Genomic DNA, 21,202 nt, shown 5'->3' with positions numbered 1-21,202 from the left:
GGGAAAGAGAGTGAGAGTGAGAACGACAGAGAGAGGGAGAGTGATGCATGGGAGGGAAAAAGGAAAAGGAAGAAAAAGAAAAAGGAAAAAAAAAGAAAAAGGAAAGAAAAACATGTGCCAAAATGTTTAAGAAGACAGTCTAGGAAATGTGTCTACACACACTTTTGGGGTAAAAATATAATTACTAAAAATATTTAAATCCCTTAGAAATATTTAAATTTACACGTCAGAAACATTTAATAAGCGTAATTAATTAAACCTGATTAGGCAGACTAATAAATCTTGATTACCTTAATTAATCTCGTTTAATTCCTTGAGGCGTTACAACTCCACTCCCTTTAAGGAATTTTGTCCTCGAAATTAGGACTTACATTAAAATGCAAATAGATGCTGGCACTGCTCTTGCATCGTCGTTTCAAGCTCCCAGGTCGCTTCCTCAATTCCATGGTGCTGCCATAATACTTTCACTAGGGGAATCTCATGATGATGCAAACTCTTCATCTTACGATCAAGAATCTGAACTGATGCCTCCTCATATATTGTGTCATATTGTATTGGAACATCATCCCATTGTACCACGGCTTCTGGATCAGGTTGACATTTACGAAGCATGGAGACATAGAACACGTCATGCACGTGAGATAATTCAGGCAGTAAAGTAAGACGATACGCCACGACACCAATTCGTTGCACGATCGGGAATGGTCGAATGTACCTTGGCGCAAGTTTCCCTTTTATACCGAAACGAACAACTCATTTACGTGGGGAAACCTTTAACAAAATGGAGTAGCCTTCTTAGAATTCCAAAGGTCTACGCCTTCTGTCAGCGTAGCTCTTTTGATGACTTTGAGCTGTTAACAATCGTTCTCAGATAAGAGTAATCTTCTCTTTGTTCTCTTGAATAACTTTTGTTCTAGTAGTAAGTCGATCTTCTGGTTCTAGCCAACAAACAGGTGATCTACAGGGTCGACCATAGAGAGCTTCAAACGGTACCATGCCGATACTGGCCCGATCGCTATTATTGTAAGCAAACTCTGCAAGGTGAAGATATTTCTTCCAGTTTTCGCCAAAGTCCAGAATACAAGCACGTAGCATATCCTCTCGAAGCTAAATAACTCTTTCAGATTGCCCATTAGTCTGAGGATGAAATGCTATGCTAAAATTCAATTATATTCCCATGGCTTCTTAGAAATTTTTTCAATACCTTGCATTAAAATGAGTGTCGTGATCGGAGGTAATAGATAACGGTACTCCGTGAAGTCTCACGATGTGCTCCAGATACAATTCTACCAGAATTGTTCGGGAATATGTCGCACGAAACGATATGAAATATGCAGATTTCACCAACCTGTCCACCACCACCCAGATAACATCGTGCTTCTGCTCAGTTCTCGAAAGTCCCATAAAAAAATCCATCGTGATGTGTTCTCATTTCCATGTTGGCACAGGTAAAGGTTGTAATTCTCCAGTAGGCTTCTGGTGTTCTGCTTTAATTCGGAGACAAGTTACACATTCTAAGACATATTCACGAATGTCTTTCTTCATACCTTTCCACCAGTATTGTCTCTTCGCATCCTGGTACATCTTGGTACTTCCTAGATGAATAGCGTACTGTGACTTATGAGCTTCATACAGAATTGTTTTCTTGATCTCATCCACCTTAGGAACAACTAGGTAGTTGCGGAAATAAAGTGCTCCATCCTCCCGGATTTTCCAATCTTCAAGTTATTCTCCATTCTGGATTCGAATCCAAATTCCTTAGAGGTAAGGATCCTGCCATTGATTCTACTTAACTTGTTGCACAACAGCCGGTGTAGAGATCAAATTATACACCATTGCCTGGTTCAAACTCTTGTGGTCATAGAAGACCTGAAACTTTGCTCCATAGAGATAACATTTCCATATCTTTAGAGCAAATATTACCACTGCTAGCTCTAAGTCATGAGTGGGGTAGTTCCATTCATGTGGCTTTAATTGGCGAGTAGTGTAAGCTACAACACATCCACCTTGCATCAAAACACAGCCAAGTCCACTCCTCGAGGCGTCATAATATACCTCATATGGCTCTTCGTTGTTGGGTATGGTCAGAACTGGTGCACTTGTCTGTCTGGTCTTCAATTCCTGAAAACCTTCTTCGCACTCAGCATCCCATTTGAATCTGACTTCTTTGTTGGTCAAATGAGACATCGGTGCAGTAGTGCTTGAGAAGTCTTTTATGAAACGTCGATAGTATCCTGCAAGTTTGAGGAAATTTTAAATCTCTGCCACATTCTTCGGCCTTTCCCACTGTAACACAGTCTCAATCTTGGAAGGATCTACAGAAATTCCTTGTTTCGATATTACATGTCCAAGGAACTTCACTTCTATCAGCCAGAAGTCACACTTCTCTTTCTTCGCATACAACCGGTGTTCACGAAGAGTTTGGAGAACAATTCCCAAATGCTACTCATGTTCTTCCCAAGTCTTCGAGTAAACCAAAATATCATCGATGAAGACAATCACAAACTGATCAAAGTAAGGCCGGAAGACCCGATTCATTAGATCCATGAATGCAGCAGGAGCATTCGTCAACCCGAAAGGCATCACTAGAAACTCAAAATGTCCATATCGCATTCTAAGGGCAGTTTTCAGAATGTCTTCCTCATTAATCTTTAGCTGATGATATCCTGACCTCAAATCAATCTTAGAGTAATTCTGTGATCCACCCAACTAATCGAACAACTCATCTGTAATACCCGAGATTTAATTACGCCTTAAGCCAATAATAAATAAATTTTGTAAATTAAAATCATGCACCACATTTACCATTTACCTCAAAGTTATTTGTTGGGATTATATTTTATTATTATAGCTATCATATGATTTTATTAAACTTATAGCTTTGCTAATCAAGTTTTCAGTTTTAATGTGCAGTGCAACTAGCTCGAGGTGGGAACTCAATATGCTAAACTTATGAAGAAAAAGAATTATATTTATTATGATTATTTGATATGATATTTTACCTCTATTATGATTGCTTTAATGATGAATTATTATTTTATATTCTTATTATATGATTTTATGTAAATGTGTTGAGGACTTACTTGTTATTTTGAGTTTTTGGGAGAGAAAGCTATGTTAGCAAATTGAGTGAACTTTAGGCACCTAATTGAAGAAGAAAAATAGAGACTTTAGATCTGATTTTATGAGGTTAAGACAATGTTAGAGGCTCAGAAAAACCTAGACAATTATCCTACTATAAGGTCACTTTATTTTTATTTGGTCTCTACCGTGTTTAGACTTCATTTTTGGGTCTATTTCAGCAAAAAAGCCTAGAACTCCGACCCTAACATTTTTTTCTCTCTTCTCACTCCTTTTCTCACCCAAAACTAAGAAGCAAACCTAGGTTTTCAAGAGAGAATGAGCTAATACTCAACCAGCCCATTTCAACTCATTTTCAACCTAGAACCAAAAATGACCACCAAGGTTTTGAGCTTATATTCACTTGGGAACACGTTTTCTTCGAGATAACTTCGTTCTTATGTTAGAAACTAAGATTTCAGAGATTAAGATGTTGAAATCCTACTTGAGATTTGGATTTTTGATGGGGCTTATCATGCATGTTGGTTGTAGACTCTTAAAAATGAGTTTTTTGAGGTTTTGGTTAGTTTCTCGGTGAAATTAAATATTTTAGCTTCATATTATTGATGATTATTTGAAGATAAACTCTTATTAAGATGATGATTCATGTATTTGAGAGTGGTCTTTGAAGATTAAGATTTGCATGCTAGCTATTTGATGAAATGTTCAAATATAAGTCCCCTGTACAACCAATGTAGATTCTGTTTTCGTGCTATATATACTAATGATTTTGACTGATCTTATATTTTTCTATTAAGTTATACATCTCAAGCTTTACGTGAGTTTTTGAATCGCTCTAAACAGATTTTTTTACATTTAGTTATGAATTTTATAAGTTCAGCTAAAAGGCTGTCATTTTCTTGACGAGATTATTCTTCAATCCGGATTTCGGGCTGTTTTTGATTAGTTTGAAAAATCTAAAACCTATCATCTAATAGTTCTAAAAAGAGGGTTTTGATTCTACTTTCATTTGCCACTAGTCTCATAATATTTTATATTTTGTTAAATGATGATATGAATGTGATTTTTGAAAGCTATGGTTTTTAAAGGTTAATTAGCACATTGAAGGCTCCCCACAACCAGCTAGTTTGTGCTTGCAAAGTGGTGATCAAAATTTAGGTAAGTAGAGTTAAAGTATTTTTAAAACTACATCACAAGACTTATTTGACAAAAGAACTTGTTCAAAATTGTGATTATGCAAGTTTATTCTCATGATTATGTTAAAAGAGTATTCATGATTAATCGTTTTGAAAGAGATTACGATATTTGCTTATTATGTTTTTATGTTTTAAGAGATTTTATGGTATGGTATATGGATAGGAGATTGGGTAAGCAGGGGTGCGAGGGACCGGTGCCCCAAATTAGAAAAACTGTCTCTTTGAGGTGACAAGAGAAAAATGCTAGCGGGAAGTCTCTTATTGATCACAAGAGAAAGAGATTCTAAAATACTCCGCTTAGTGTTTAGGAGAAGAGAATTGGCCAAAATAGAGAAGGTCCTATATAGAGAGGTTTACTTGGAACTAAAGTTCTGTATCATACCTAAACTAAGAAAAAGTATGAAAGTTTATGAACAATGTTTAACAAAGAGATTTCAGCCACAGCGATTTTAGATACTTACTTTATTTGAAATCTACTTACTAAGTTTTTTGCTCATTAGTTTTACCTTGTGATGCAGATGATGTCGTTGTTACCGAAGCGTAAAAAAAAAAAATGATTTCTAAGGTTGGCTGAGTACTCCAAGTCCTACATCTGGCATCTTGCTTATATGTACTTCCAAATAACAGATGAGCTCAAAATATTTTTTTTGTTACTATGTCGCTTTGAATAACTGTTTAATGTCTAAGATTTGTAGTTGTAATCATTTTACGCACTGACTCATTTTTTTCAAAAACTTTTACGAAAATTTTGTGATGAAATCACCCACAAGTTTTCGCATATTAAAAATGACATTGTTTTAAGTATAGAAAATATGTTTTAAGTAGCACCACTTCGCTAAATTCAGTCTTAAACTGGTTTAGCATTGGGGGCGTTACAACAATCCTTCTCGATTTTTTTTTTTTGAAATGGCTCCCCAACAAATTTTATTAGGTTGAAAATATTGTATAATAACCTCAATATTAAAGCTATTTAAGGTATATTTCTCAATGTACATAAAATATAATTCATAAATTAATCTATCATTCAATTTTACTCATAGCGGAAAGTAATACCCTTCCACAGTAGTAGTATACATTATAGAATTAATGCTAATGTCAAAAGTTGATAAACTAATGAATATAAGTATATTTTTTCGTATCTAAACTATTTTTCATATAACTAATACCTTTTAAACCTAGCTATATATCATTAGAAAGGACATAAATAATATAAATTTCAAGTTGGGCATTAAGACTATTTGGGCTCTTATGATGAATTGATCGTAGTAGATAGAGGCCAAATTAGGTGATATTGACTGTACCTTGAACTCAGAAGGGTCAATTTAGGGGGGGTAGGACTCAAGTCCGCCGTGAAAATATACTCTGGCAACCTCCGCCGCCGTCAGTGGCCAGATTCTGGCGAGTCTCAGTTCTTGAGGTTCCCGATGTCCGATCGAAGATCTGAGACCATATCCTGACACATTACGATGTGCTGAACGCAACAGTGACCTCTGTTTGTGCCAATTCGACTTCATTGAAAAGTCTACAAGTACCGTACATGCAGATCGAGGCAAATCAAATGGATTTGTTGAGGTTCAGATCGAGCTGTGGAGCTTCAAGAATAGACATTTGGACAACGTGAAGTTATCCGTAGAATAAATTGCCACGAGGTAGGATTTCTTGTCCTTTTCTTTCATAGCCTGTTTTTAAGAGTTTTGGCCTTACGAAATGTTTTAAAGAAAGGACATGATTGATCAAGAAAAATATTTTAACACAATAGCTTGATTTTAGCTATTGGAATCATAGTGAACTGTTTTAAAGGTTTAATGAATATTTTCTTAAGATAAGATATCTTACAAATTAGTAGGCCTGCTGATGGCTTAGATAGGATATGCAGAGAGTATCCTCAGGGGCAGAGCCTGAAACCTGGACTGGGCCACTACGATGGTGTTAAGGCTTGTGCTTGTGGTTGTGTAAGTAATTTATCATAGTATAAATTACTTGCTACTGCATGTAATACAGAATTTAAAGTTTATACTTCCTTTCAGAAAAATGGATGTTAGGTTTCGACTGTTGTGTTGGAACTAAATATCTTACTGGGCCTTTCGCTCACTTTTCCTCTATTTTCAATGGTTTAACCCCTCTCTCCAAAGTTAGCGGTTTAGATTTACAGTATGGCAAGTGGATGCCAATAGATTGAAAGCGCGAGATTCAAAGTGGTTAGTTTATTCTGAATTCACAGTTTTTAAATTCTAAAGTTGTACTGTATATTTGTATATGATATGTATTGGTCAGCATTGTCCCTGAGATGTGTAAAGTTTAAATTTTTGAACTGTTTTGATATTATTTGTAAAAGAAAGTCTCCGGAGTAAAATATATTGATATTTATGTATTTATTTTTGTGATTTTTGTTAAACAGTCCAGTTTAATTAAGTTAATTTTCTTTAATTAAACTCTAATAATCACGGTCCCATCTTTGGGTTCGTGACATCTGCGCGACCTCTAACGCGTCCAAAGCGAGTTGTATCCATTGTTTTGTTATTCAAATTATTTTGCGAGTTGTCTTTTACTGCAATATTGTCAATTTGATATGTTGTTGATTTTGGATAACTCGTAATAATAATCTTTGTGATTTTAACGTAGGGATTTAATTTATTCGATACTTTTATTTTGTGAATCACAACTTGAATTGGTGAACAAAACATAAGGGATTCTCGACTCCTTGCCGCTTTTATTATTAAATTTTCTCCATACAAATTTTCTCCTTTTTATTTTAAGTGCAACAAAATCTCAAAAATCTTCTTTTACTTTAATTTATTTATTATTTATTCTTCTCTAATGCTCTTATTCTGCTAATCTTTCTTGTTTATTTTGTTACTTCTCTATAGATACGACCGCCGTTCTGCACTACAATTGACCGCTTGTGAATAACATTTTTGGGCGTTAATCACTTAGCAATCATGTTACGGACATTGTCTCTTATAGAAAGGTTATTTTCTTTCAAGTGAATATCATCACATTTCTCCAAGTGTTGTTCCAAACGCGAGATATTGCTCTTCATATTCGACACATAATAGACGTTGGAAATAAACTGGTGGTTTCCATTCTTCACAGCTACCTTTGACTCATCTCCGAAAGACACGTTGCCTCTCACTGACTTATTAAGCTCCAAAAGACTTCTTCCTTTTCTTTTCCTCATAGGCTTGTAAAGAGCCCAATAGTTGCTCAATCAAGATAGCCTCTAAATCTTTTGTTTCTTAAATGATGGCGACAATATGATCGAACTTTGAATCTAAAAATCTCAGAATCTTTTTCATAATTTTTACAAAATATAACTTCTGAATTTCTCTTTATTTGATTAGTTACCACCAAGACTCAAGGAAAATAGTCGGACACACTTTCACCATCTTTCATTTGCAAGGATTCAAACTTACCTCTCAAAGTTTGAAGGCGCACTTTGTTGACTTGTTCCGATCCCTTCTAAGAGATCTGAAGCTTCTCCCATGCTTCCTTGGCGGACTTTGCTTCTGCAACCTTCTCAAACGTGTCATCATTCAATCTTTGATAGATGAGGTACAGAGCCTTTTTGTCTCTCTTTCTCGCATCCTTTAAAGTATCCCTTTGGGTTTGGGATAGAGCGGTCTCATCTTGTGGCTCATTGTAGCATTTTTCCACCATTTCCCACACATCCTGTGCTTCAAGGAGGGCCTTCATATTGATGCTCCAATTGTCGTAGTTGCTCTTGTTGAGGACTGGGATTTGGAAGGGAACCATACTGTTATTCGAAACCTTTCTACAGGGGATCTTGTAGCTTTGATAAAAATTTGTTAAATATGGGAGAATTTTAGAACTAGAAAAGAGGCTAGGATGAAAAGCTTAGAGATTTAAGAGGAACTGGACTCTTTTGATTACTTTTCTAGAGATTTTTTGGCTTGATACAAAATGGAAGAACTCACCCTATTTATACTAGTGACATCTGCACAAACAATAGCTAGGATTGTGCCAATACATTTCTAATCTAATGGTTACAATTCATTCTCTAGAATTCTCCATTAGATTTCTCTTCCAAAATATCTTATTTTTCTTGAACTCTCTGCCTGTTCTTTTGGAGTGTGACTTGAGTGTAGTTTTTGAATTGAATTTGAGTTATAACTTGAGTTGAAGTTGTATGAATAAAGTTTAGTAAAATTGAATAAAGTTAAAACTTAAAATAACGTGAACTTGAATAAAGTTGTAACTTGAATTTTAACTTTTTCTGAGTTTTGTTGCAAAAGAACAACCCACATTTCTCTCATCTAAAAATATCAAGATATTATTTGAAGATTATTCTAGAAGTGCCTTCAAGAATTTAGGCTTATTGTAGTCTAAATTAGATAATTGAATCAAAGCCCAATAACTAAAATATCAAACTTAATTAACATTAAGCCCAAAAACAAGTTTAACTTCCAACAAATACTCTCTCCTTTTCTAGTCAGTGGATGTAGACACATTTTTCGATGCTAAAATATTTTGACGTTAGATTTTACCAATTGTGCGTTAAATAAGGCATCAGATAAACGAAAAATTAAAATACACCGCAGGGATTGATTTTTTTATTTATTTGAAGGGCCAGGAATTGATTTATCAACATAGAAAATTGCTGTTCATGTATGTGCATACACTTGGAATGCTAAAAGAAGAAGGAACGATATCAAGTATTGAAAATATGTATATAATAATTTACGTCTGTGTAGATATATAATATTCTAAAGAATAAAGTTTATAATACAGCCAACCAGCTCTAAACCAAGGTTTCTTTAACAAAAAAAAAAAAGTGAAAGATCGTTAATATTGACGACAAATAATGCATGCATGATAGCCGACTAATTCGAATACTTCTTCTTAATTATTTATTGCTTTGCCTTCTGGTTGTCTAGTATTTCGCTTGGCCGCCATTAGAAAGTGATATTTTTGGCAGGTATCAAATTTGCAGAGAATCATGCCAACGATGTTTTATCACATTGGTTGCAGAAAAACATAAATAAATGCAAGTGGTGATTATAATAAGCCAGCTCATATGTCCAACATAACCGGACAATATACTTTTGTTGTAATTCAATGAAGTTGAGACATCTATAGATATAACAACCTGATGCAAAAAAGAATTGCAGCCCATTTAATTACTCTTTTTTGTCAATCTTTCTCTTCATGTTCTTAATGGGTCTACAACTTCCCTCCTTCTCAATACTTCTCGGTTCATTCCTCTTTGCGTTTGTGGTGTTAAACATACTGAAAAGATCATCAAAAACTATAAACTCTTCTTCGAAACTACCCCCGGGACCATGGAAGTTGCCCGTCATAGGAAATTTGCACCAGCTTATGAGCTCTTTGCCCCATCATGCACTAAGAGACTTGGCCAAGAAGTATGGACCCTTGATGTACATACGAACTGGACAGGTTCCAACATTAGTGGTTTCATCGCCGGAGTCTGCGAAAGAGGTGATGAGAAATCATGACGCCAGCTTTGCTTCTAGGCCAGTCTTTCTTTTTACAGAGATATTGTTCTATAATTCAAGGGACATTGTGTTTTCTCCGTATGGCGAATATTGGAGACAACTGCGAAAAATATGCACGCAGGAGCTCTTGAGTGCGGCGCGAGTTAAAACTTTTAGACCCATTAGAGAGGAAGAGATGTTCAATCTCATGGAATGGATTGCTTCAAATGTTGGCTCTTCTATAAATCTCACTGAAAGAATTCACTCCTCAACTTATACGATCGCATCACGAGCAGCCTTCGGTAAGAAAAGCAAAGATCAAGAAGAGTTCATATCAGTCGTATTGGAAGCTTCAAAGATAGCATCAGGTTTCGATCTCGCAGATGTGTTTCCTTCATTTGGTTTTCTTGATTCTCTTTTCTTCGGTACGAGGGCTAAACTGGAAAGCCTGCGTGAAAAGTCTGACCGGATAATTGAAAACATCATTACGGAACATAAGGAGAAGCCAGCAGCAAAGCGTGGAAAAAGTGAAACAGTGGCAGAAGATCTGGTAGATATTCTTCTAAAGTTTCATAACAGTGACATTGGCTTTTCCCTTACAACTGATAATGTTAAAGCAATAATCATGGTAAGAATACCAATCTGTAACTTGTTATATTCTCATACTATTATGCAAGAAATTTATATTTGTGCATCTAACCAACGTGGATAAGGTTTTTAATTAATCGACTTTGGTTCCAAAAGCTTTCAAATCGAATTATTTTTAGAAACGCCTGCCAAGCAATATGGACCTTATGTCAACTCAGCTCTGGCTATGAATATTGTTTAAAAAACTTTTTTCCGTTCAAATATATTTATAAAGCTAATGAAGTGGTTGGTGTGGACTAAATGTAAGGTATTAAAACCCAAATAATCTTTAAAAAAGATTGGTTACTAAAGTAATAAGACTTTTAAATAAAAAGTGAAAAGAAAATAAAAAATAAAAAAAATGCAAGTTTTTTTTTTTTCACTTTGTATATCTTTTTTAAAAATTCATTTGTGATAGTTTTGATCAAGTTTTCTTTATGCATCTTTAGTCTCTAGAGATATGGCAAGACTCTCTCGTCACAGATTCTCTTAATATTTTGACTTTTTTCATCTTGTATTCCCTTTTGGATTTTCCTAGAAAGGTTTTAACGAGGCTTAGTTTGTAGGGTTCGTGCATATAGGGATAGTCTAGGCTTGATCTACTGCTAGACCTTGTTGGATCTTTTGGATCCGAAAAAGTAGTGATTTATATAATTCGAGCTTAGGTCTCTGCCTTGCTGGTTTATGTTTGCTTTTGGGTTGTCTTGATTGTTTTAGACTTCCTGATTTTATCTTTTTATTTTTATTTTATTAATATTTGAGTTAGGAGTCTGGTAAAAGATGACTTGTTTATTGGTACCAATCTAGTTGAGATGTTTTGAGCAACTCTCATATCGCCATTTATTTAAAAAAAAAAAAAAAGGTTTAAATTGGAATTTGAACTTTTTCTGCAATTTTCTAAAATGACCCTTCATTAAACCTTTTCCTTTAGCCTGACTAATCATTTTGCTAGTTATATAAATGAATCTTCACGGAAGAGGCTTTTTGGAACACTTTTATGTTGTTAAGAAGGTGCAATAACCACGTTTAAATAATCGAGGGACATGTTGACGTAAGGTCCACGGTTCATGGGAAAATTTGTAAAATTAATTTAGCTAGAATTTTTAGTTCTGCAAAGTAAGCAATGTTCACATATGGCTAAGAACATTGGTATAGTGCACCAGGTCAAAGACGCAAAGATCCCTAAACAATTAACATACGTGTATATCTGTTTGGATTAAAGTTACTTTGGTTTCAATACATATAACTAATGAAGGTGTAGATCATCAATTGTCCGAAATATACGACTCTTTAAATCTAAAAAATTGGGAATTATTAGGTTATAAGACCAAGAGTATTTTACCAAAAAGAAAAGACAATTTTCCTTGTTTTTGGTAAGAATTGTATGCAATTGTGAAGCATAGACACTAATTTCAGCTAGATAACTGATAAGATCTAAGACAATTCTCAAGAAATGAGAAGAATTGAGAAGAGAAAGATGAACTTTTATTAAATTGAAGAATGAATTACAGAAGCAGTACTTCGAGGGACTGCTGGTCCTCCCCTGCTTAGCTAATGAGCCAAGACTTCCCAAAATCACTTAGACTATTCCCTGACCTCTCTCAGTTCCCGAACCCCCCTTTTAATATCCCCTGCCTTCTCTAACTAATTCCCTAACCAACTAAAGTCCAGAGTAACTAACTAATAACATCCTTTCTAACATACTACTAACTTCTCTAACCAACTAACAAGTTCCTATCAATAACACAACTCACTTTTTAACTTTCAGGACATCTTTTCTGCTGGAACTGAAACATCTGCTACCGTTTTGGACTGGGCAATGGCAGAATTGATAAAGAATCCAAGAATCATGAAGAAAGCACAGAATGAGGTGAGGGAAGTATTTCGTAGAAAGGAGTCGGTTGATGAAACAGCCATTAGTGAGATGACATATTTGAAATCAGTTGTTAAAGAGACATTAAGGTTACATCCTTCTGGTTCCCTTATTCCAAGAGAATGCAGAGAAAAGTGTGAGATTAATGGCTATAAGATACCTGCGAAAATTAGAGTCATCATTAATGCATGGGCAATTGGAAGAGATCCCAAATATTGGACTGAACCCGAGAGTTTTATGCCAGAAAGGTTTATTGATAACCCTATTGACTACAAAGGAGCAAATTTTGAATACATTCCATTTGGAGCTGGAAGGAGAATATGCCCGGGCTTGTGGTTCGGTCTGATTAATATTGAACTCCCTCTTGCAATGTTGCTCTACCATTTCGACTGGAAGCTCCCGAACGGAAGGAAATATGAGGACTTAGACATGACTGAGTCTTTCGGCGGAACAATTTGCAGAAAAGATGATCTGCACTTGATTCCCATTGCTTATGACTTCTCTCCTATTGAAAAAGCAGCTACTAAGAGAATGAATAAGTAACTTGTCTCTAATTATATACTAGTTGTTTGTTTAAACTTGACCAAAAAAAGAAAACAAAAATTTAAGGCTACATAACACCGTTAAGGAGTAGTTATTGGTTCATACTGGTTTCTATTTTTCACCCCCTTGAATATACAGCACGATTTCGGTGAGGTCATTACCGTTTCTTGAATATGAAGTATCTAAGTAAACTAGACATATATCATTTAACTATAGTTAAAGAAAAAAAAAACACATATATCATTTAACTACTCTTTTTGCAGTGTTACCACTTGAGTCCACTTTAATGTGTAGACCAACATCCAAAATGGGGGAGAGACAGAAAAATAAGACATGGTGGAGTCAGGGGAAGATAAAAACGTCTTGTTCTTTCGCTCCTCTCAATCTCCCGGGTGCGCTTCTCGGCAAACAAAATGCGCCACGTAGCCAACTTTCACTCCCACCGTTCTCCATTTGACACATGGCGACCGCATATAGAAAAAGAAGAGACCCCTACTGAGCACTCTCCATAATCATAGTACCCATAAAATACTGAGAGCCTCATTAGAGAGTTGATTGAGAAAATATTGAGGCATCGATCATTTCACTTAAATATGAAGTTTAAATAACAATTATACATACTTTTTTTTTCGGACGTTGGTCAAATATAGCATGTTAAGTTAATAGAGGTTTAACACTCTATCCAACCCGATGACTAGGTTCATCTGATCAATCAGAGCCGTCTTGTCTTCAAACTGTGATTGCTGCTGTGATACTGAGGGAAAATGGCATCAACGATTCCAGATATTGGGTTGCCGGCCATTAAGCAGAAACTAGGTACGTCTTAAAATTTCTTTGATCACTTACGTAATTTAGAGAAATGAACAAGATTCCAGTGACAAGTGAAGTAACTCACGGGTGGAATTTTTAATTTCAGTTAAATTTTTTTACAAAAAGTCACATATAATATTTTTGTTACAGTTAAAAGCTCTCACTTACAGTTACATTTCAGCTCTAATTGAAAACTCGAATCGGTGAATTGAACGAGGCTGAGAAATTTATCTTTGAGAATTCGGGGTCACATTTTTAGGGTTATTTTATTTAAGATTATTATTTTTAGGTTTAGGAATTTGTAAGAGAAAATATTTTGAAGATCAAGAATTAGAAATTGAATATTGAAGAGTCAAGCTTAGAGAACTTTGGCACCTCCATATGAATTTTTTCTTTTTTTCTTTTTTTCTCTGATTTTTTTGTTAATTGAGATATTGGAAATCTTGATTTATTTATTTTCAATTATGTTTTAGTTTCATTTTGTCAGAGCTCTTATTTAGCTTGCCTATGATATTTTAATTTCTTTTACTCACGTTACTTATTTTTATTTTCCAAGTATGAGTGTTCTTCACTGTTCTTAATGCTTCTAATTAAAATTGAATGGGGAATTATGTGTCAAGTTCATTGTATTGAATACTATAAATTGCATGTGAGATAGCATTATACTCGCATGGTTTGTGTAGTTGTTACATGAAACTCCAAAAATCTTAATGACTCTTTGATTATTATGATTCACATATGAATATAGTGGGTTAGCGATTGAGGAGATTTTTAGTGTAACTCAAAAGAGAGCATTGAATACATTGGGATTTCAACGGTCAACTCGGTTAATAAATTTGAGTAATGAGAATTAAGGAATTAAAGTGGATTAGTTATGGTGAAATCGGTTGCTCTAGTATTTTAATTATTAGGTTTTGTTTTTATGATTTTAGTTGTTTTTATTTTATTTTTCTATCTTTTTCGGTCGTTCAAATAATTCTAAAGTTAACTAACTTCAGTACTTAATTGAAATTAACCCAATCCTCTTAAGAACGATACTTTACTTATCACTTTGCTACTTATCTGCGATATTGTGCACTTACAATTTTCACAACAACCCTTATTTACTTCATAGATTTACTAGGTATAACGTGATTATTCATTCAATTCATCATGTACAATACTTTCCAACATTCACGTCCAAATATGACATAAAAAATGAGAATATACTTTTATTTTTTTAAAATTTTTTTACATATATCTACATGCCGTTTTAAAATTCACAAAGCAAATAATTATAACATCCTAACTCATTAAGGTTTTATGACTTTTATTTATAATATAACAAGGGCTAATGCGGACAAACAGTTGCAATATATATTATCAGAGTCAAATTACGTAATTTCAGCGGCCGTTTTTTCAATAGGTGACAAGTCATAAGCAATGGGAACCAAGTGCAAATCCTCTTTTCTACGAACTGTTGTGCCGAAAACCTCGGTCATGTCCAAAACCTCATGTTTCATTCCACTGGCCGGGAGCTTCCAATCAAAATGGTAGAGCAACATTGTAAGAGGAACCTCAATATTAGTCACACCAAAAGACACGCCCGGGCATATTCTCCTTCCAGCCCCGAATGGAATATATTCAAAATTTGTTCCTTTGTAGTCAAGAGGGCTATCAAGAAACCTCTCTGGTATAAAACTCTCGGGATCGGTCCAATATCTGGGGTCTCTTCCAATTGCCCATGCATTAATCACTACCCTAGTTTTCGCAGGTATTTCGTAACCATTAATCTCACATTTTTCTCCACATTCTCTTGTAATAAGGGGAGCAGAAGGATGTAACCTTAGTGTCTCTTTGACGACAGATTTCAAATATTTCATCTCACTAATGGCCGTTTCATCAATCGATCCTTTTCTACAAAAAACTTCTCTCACCTCGTTTTGTGCTTTCTTCATGACTTTTGGATTCCTTATCAGCTCTGCCATTGCCCAATCCAAACCGGTAGCAGATGTCTCAGTGCCGGCAGCAAAAATGTCCTGAAAGTTCATATATGAGTGGTGTTATCCAATCAAAATTTTTGGCTGTATTTAAAATTGATCCCATTTTTATTTTTTACATTTTTTGAGAAAGAAAAAATAAAAACGTTTTCAAAATGGCGTTTGGCACAATAGAGATAAAAAACGGAAATGAAAACGATTTTTTAGTTTAGTGTAAAATGAGAGAGAAATGAAAAACGACTGAGTCGTTTTTCATTTTTTGTTTTCATTTTCTCCTCTCTCGAGCAGAAAGAGAGAAAGAGAGACATTAATGAGTTTTTTTACACTGAAAACCATTTCTTGATAAAACTACCAAACGCATTTTCAAAAATGATTTCTGTCTGAGATTGACAACGTTTTCATTTTCATTTTTAGACAAAAAATAAAATCATTTTAGAACGAGTTCCAAACACGCCCTGAAAGTTAACATGAGTGGTGTTATCCAATCAAAATTTTTTAAGCTTCACAATTGTATGCTTTTCTGACACGCATACAAAAACACACATATATGTATTAAATTATACGTTATCTTAGTAAAGGCTTTCTTTGCCCTGGCCTATCATTCAAAATTGGAAGACTTAAAAAGCGTGATATTTTGTAAATGTTGATGATCTTTACCTTGAATTACGGATTTTGGAAAGGAACTAAACTTGAATCTAAATAACTTGGACAATTGTTTTTTAAGTTTGACTCGTAATTGAAGTTGGTTTAGAAACTCTAGCTAAGTGAAAATATGCACAGATATATATATATATATATGTTTCTAGCGTAGGACGATATTCCACCATAGATTGATATATACTCACAAAGATTATTGCTTTAAGGTTGTCAGTTGTTAGGGAAAACCCAGAGTCGTTGTTATGAAACTTTAGAAGAACATCTACCAGATCTTCGGTCACAGTTTCACTTTCACTACTTTTTGCTGTTGGCTTCTCCTTGTCATGTTCATTGATGATGTTACTAAGTATCCTGTCATTCTTTCGGTGTAGCTTCTCGAGTTTAGCCCTCCTCCCAAAGAGAAGAGGATCGAGAAAACCGAAAGAGGGAAACACATCTGCAAGATCAAATCCCGATCCTATCTTTGTACCTTCCATAACGATCGATATGAACTCATCTTGATCTTTGCTTTTCTTACCGAAGGCTGTTCGTGCCGTGATTGTGTAACTTGAAGAGAAGATTCTCTCTGTGAGATTGATGGCAGAGCCAACATTTGAAGCAATCCCTTGCACTAGATTTGACATCTCTTCCTCTCTAACGGGTCTAAATGATTGAACTCTCGCACCACTCAAGAGCTCCTGCATGCAAATTTTTCGGAGTTGTCTCCAATACTCTCCGTATGGGGAAAAGAAAATGTCTGCAGAATTATAAAGCAGGGTCTGCGAAATTAGAATGGTTGGTCTATAAGCAAAGATGATATCATGTGTTCTCATCACCTCTTTCGCAAACTCCGCAGACGAAACTACTAAAGTCGGAACCTGTCCGATTCGCACATACATCAAGGGTCCGTATTTCCTGGCCAAGTCTTTTAAGACACGGTGAGGAAAAGGGCTTAGAAGCTGGTGCAAATTTCCTATGATGGGCAACTTCCATGGTCCTGGGGGTAGTTTTGAAGAAGTGTTTGTGGGTTTTGATGATCTTTTCAGTATGATCATTACCATAAACACAAAGAGGGGTAAGCTGAAAAGTGTCGGGAGAGAAGAGAGTTGGAAATCCATGAAACAGATGCAGAGAAAGATTGCAACTCTATGTTTCTCTAGTTTGCTTCCGTTGTCATTATGTAAATGTAACAACTTGATTGACGTATAATACAAGATGTCCAGGTAAATATAATATTCTCATGGTCTGCACTTGTTTATGTTTTTCTGCAGGCAATGTGATTGAACTTCCTTGGCATGATTCAGTGCAAATTTATAGCCTTTCAAACAATTATTTATTAATTCACATACTCAGACGGCCAACATTGGGAAATGAATAAAGAATTTATAAGAAGATTAGCACGGCTCCTACGCAACAACGACACGCACGCAAAAATATAGGCGACCACGCGGATTCTTTTGATCTTCTGTGAAGTAAGTTGAATTTTTTTATGTAAATAAAGAAGGAAGAAGAAAAGAGTTAAAAGAACTCTATGTAGCTGAATTTGTGTATTACTGCATTATAATGTATGAAACTGTTGTCGGCATTAGATTTAAATACTTGTCACCACTCAAAAAAGGCCGCGACTATCGGGAGTTTAACTTAAACATTAATTTAAATAAAAGGGATTAATTAAAAAAATTCAAACAATTTAAATATTTGCAAAGTAAATACTACAATTAATATATTACTTCAGAGTCTTCCGTTTATAAATAATACTAAAATAGTTCATAAAACTAAAAAATAATACAACTCTGGGACAATATCGACTATAGAGTTTATATACACAAAATACAGTATAACTCGGAATTAAAAACTGTAAATTCAAAATAAAATGAACTAATTTGAATCTCGAGCCTTCAATTCAACTTACCGTGCTACAAATCAAACTACTAACTCTTGAGGGAAAAAAACATTTATTGCAGTGGTGAGCCAAATGCTCAGTAGGTGGGAAACGGGATAACGACGATAAAACAAGAAAGGAGCTAATAATCAAGTATTGATCAAAACCACAATGACTGAAATATTGATCAAAACCATGACGCATAACGCAAGTGCATGTAAGAGAAATATGAAAAAATATGCGAGTCAACAAATGCAATCAAATGCAGAAAGGAGCTAATAATCAAGTATTTTAAAAACTCTTTTAAAATACTATATCATTTTCCAGTTTCATTTCAAAAGGGATAAGGTATCCAGTATCAAAATATTCTACAAATACTAGGTATTTGTAATTCTATTAGCCACTAGGATATCCAAATAATTATGAAACTAAGTAAAGATAAAATTCATACACTTGTAGTTCGAAATACTCTTTCAAAATACTAATACGTAGTTTAGTGCAAAGCCAAATCACCACCCATGTAACGGAATGGCCCCTACGGGTTTCAGGACCTGCCCCCAAAGATATGATCTCCATATCCTGGTCTCTATGGCCATCATGTTGAATCAACTATCTAAAATGCTCATTAGATAGAGAGTTTGAAAACTCATATATCTCATGCTCAAATTATTTCAATTCGAGACTTAATCTATTTTTCTAAAACTCACTTCTAAAAAACCATGATTTGCGAGCTCAAGTTTTTAGGAAGGTTTTTCATATATATAATCGCTGTATATATTTACGAACATATATAAATAAAATCCTTTCGAATTCTCCGAGTCGGAGTAAAATCGAGAGATGAAAATCCATGAAACATGTCTGGAAAGAAGGTAAATGCAACTCATGCTGAGGAAAACAAAACTCAAGAAATTAACATCCTCAATCTAAATTCAAAAAGTAGAGCACGTTCAACTCATGCTAAACAACTCGAAATTCAAGAAATGAATATGCTCAATTCAATATCTGTAAAACATCATGTTTTCAAACCAATGGATAATTTCACAAAACATGCTTATGAGCAAAACATGGAAAATTCCCGTCAATAATCCAAAATATAATGAGATCATCATTTAAAGTGTTAATCCAAGGAAATGCATGTTTACTCCAAATATCATTCTCCAAGTGAAACATAATAAGCTTCTTAAAATCATTCTATCTCATAGGATCACATCCTTAGTTCGGTAAACTTACCTACATGTCATCCACATAATCCCAAAACAATAAGTCTTCATTAACAAGTGTGAACTTCGAAGTTCTAATTCTCAACATCAACGAACGCAAATTAAGTGACCAAGAGAGCTTCTAATCACAGTTCAAGCCTAATTAGAATGGATTAACCATCTATTTAGGTTAGAAGCTCATCCGAACAATAAAGGAGTTGATGACACGAACCATGTAATGACTGAGAAAATTCCAGACTTTAAATAATACAATTTATTTATTTAAGCCAAGGATTTTCCTAGAAAATATTATGTGACTGAAGGATTTATGGAATCAATATATGTATTCCTAAATTCTGTAGCAGATTTCATGTTAAGTTCATGTTTTCGATCAAGTAAATTCGATCGATAAATTCTTGCCGTACTTTAAGGCGGAATAATTTTCAGTACAAGTATAGTTTGAGAATCTTAATTTCAAGAATCTCCAAACACAGCATGATGTTAGCAGCATAAAAAAAAACGCACTGACATTTTTAAAAAAAGAAAAAATCCTTAATTGCCAGACAGCTAGGTTAAAGTCACAAGATAGATACCTATAGTAGAAGGGTACAATGTGAGCTAAGGAGTTGACACCGTCAGAAATAATGTCACTCCCGGGATATAATGCAGAAAAGTTAAATTTAGAATTTATTCAGTCTAGAATTAATTTCAAGACTTGAAACAGTTTAAGATATTACGCGAGTAAGAATTTAACGTGATATCAAAGCAGACGAGGATTTAAAAGTTGAACTGTAAATAAGTAGTAGAAAAAAAAAAGAGAACTGTCAGAAACAAGAATTTCCTGTCAGCTAAGTACCCTTTACAGTCAGTATGATTTTTACCTTATTCAAAGGTAACTTAAGAGAGTGGACCTGTCAGAAACAAGAATTTTTTTGTCAGCTAAGTACCCTTTACAGTCAGTATGATTTTTTTACCTGATTCAAAGGTAACTTAAGAGAGTGGACTAAAGTACAAGGGGTAGGATTTATTTTTCTCTCTCTCCTTCTCCACTTTGGCCGGCCATGCATAGAAAAATTAGAGCCAAAATTGGCTAGTTGAGTGTGCTAGGGGATTACATGATAAGGTGTGATGGGATTGTGTCAAATCAACTATTGGACATAAATGCTTACCATACTTCCTTCTTGAAGCACACCACCAGCTATGCATAGAAAAAAATAGAGCCAAAATTAGCTAGTTGAGTGTGCAAGTGGATGACATGTTAAGGTGATGTGATTGTAGTGGTTGAAAGGGAATTAATGGCAAATTTGCTTCTCCTTTTCTCCTTCCAAAACCGGCCAAGAAAGGGGGACTTTAACCAAAAATTTGGTTGAATGATGGAGTGGAATTGGTGTTAAAAAAAATAGTTTCCAAGTTGCCTATAAAAGGAACCAACATAGGATAAGCTTCATTTTTTTTCTCCTAGCTTTTTCCCACTCAAAAATCCGGCCACACACTCTCCATTTCCTCTCAAATATTTTCTCCCACTCTCCAAATCTTGAGCCACTAGCACACCATAGAAGAAGAAGAAGGAGATTAAGGGATTCTAGGAGGAGACTAGTCAAGCATTCCTCTAAGGGTAAAGAAACTCTAAATCCTCTCTTTTTCATGTTTTGGGAAAGTTTGAAATAGAGAAATATTCTTCTCAAATTTCCTTATACTCTTATAGTTTCAAGCCATTAACAATCCTAGAGGAGTTCAAGGGTTTTTCAAGAGAAAGAGAGAATTCTTCAAGGGAAAGTTCTTAAACTCCCCTCCATTAATTTCTAGCCAACTTTAAGCTTGGATTTATGGATGTAAATTTGTGGTTCTTGAAGAGATAAGATTGTAATAAGGGTGTGTGAGTTTTATGTTGGTTTTGTGAGTTTTGAGGTTAGTTTGATGTGG

At 34.7% G+C, this 21,202-nt stretch overlaps 2 protein-coding genes and 1 pseudogene across 2 annotated transcripts; 1 reads left to right on the top strand and 2 right to left on the bottom strand.

Annotated features, from left to right (window-relative positions):
- Positions 1-7,417: 7,417 nt before the first annotated feature.
- Positions 7,418-9,445, bottom strand: LOC112094082 (annotated as a pseudogene).
- Positions 9,446-9,452: 7 nt separating this feature from the next.
- LOC112094081 (cytochrome P450 71D11-like) lies at positions 9,453-12,773 on the top strand. The gene is made up of 2 exons (XM_024174116.1): positions 9,453-10,358; positions 12,126-12,773. The coding sequence occupies exons 1-2, from the start codon at positions 9,453-9,455 to the stop codon at positions 12,771-12,773; spliced, it is 1,554 nt and encodes a 517-aa protein (XP_024029884.1).
- A 2,183-nt stretch (positions 12,774-14,956) lies between these two features.
- LOC112094080 (cytochrome P450 71D11-like) lies at positions 14,957-17,316 on the bottom strand. The gene is made up of 2 exons (XM_024174115.1): positions 16,408-17,316; positions 14,957-15,601 (listed from the first exon to the last, which is right to left on the bottom strand). Exons 1-2 carry the CDS (start codon positions 17,314-17,316, stop codon positions 14,957-14,959), a joined length of 1,554 nt encoding a protein of 517 aa, XP_024029883.1.
- Between the last annotated feature and the right edge of the window lie 3,886 nt (positions 17,317-21,202).

This window comes from Morus notabilis, unplaced genomic scaffold (genome assembly GCF_000414095.1).
Source record: "Morus notabilis unplaced genomic scaffold, ASM41409v2 Scaffold623, whole genome shotgun sequence".
NCBI lineage: Eukaryota > Viridiplantae > Streptophyta > Magnoliopsida > Rosales > Moraceae > Morus > Morus notabilis.
This window is presented reverse-complemented; position numbering and strand designations above follow the sequence as displayed.

Excerpts from the sequence above, each read along its gene's own strand:
- LOC112094081 (XM_024174116.1), top strand. The coding sequence starts at position 9,453 with ATGGGTCTACAACTTCCCTCCTTCTCAATACTTCTCGGTTCATTCCTC. Across the intron at positions 10,359-12,125 it reads ATGTTAAAGCAATAATCATG|GACATCTTTTCTGCTGGAAC; the intron begins GTAAGAATACCA and ends TTTAACTTTCAG.
- LOC112094080 (XM_024174115.1), bottom strand. The coding sequence starts at position 17,316 with ATGGATTTCCAACTCTCTTCTCTCCCGACACTTTTCAGCTTACCCCTC. Across the intron at positions 15,602-16,407 it reads ACCTTAAAGCAATAATCTTT|GACATTTTTGCTGCCGGCAC; the intron begins GTGAGTATATAT and ends ATGAACTTTCAG.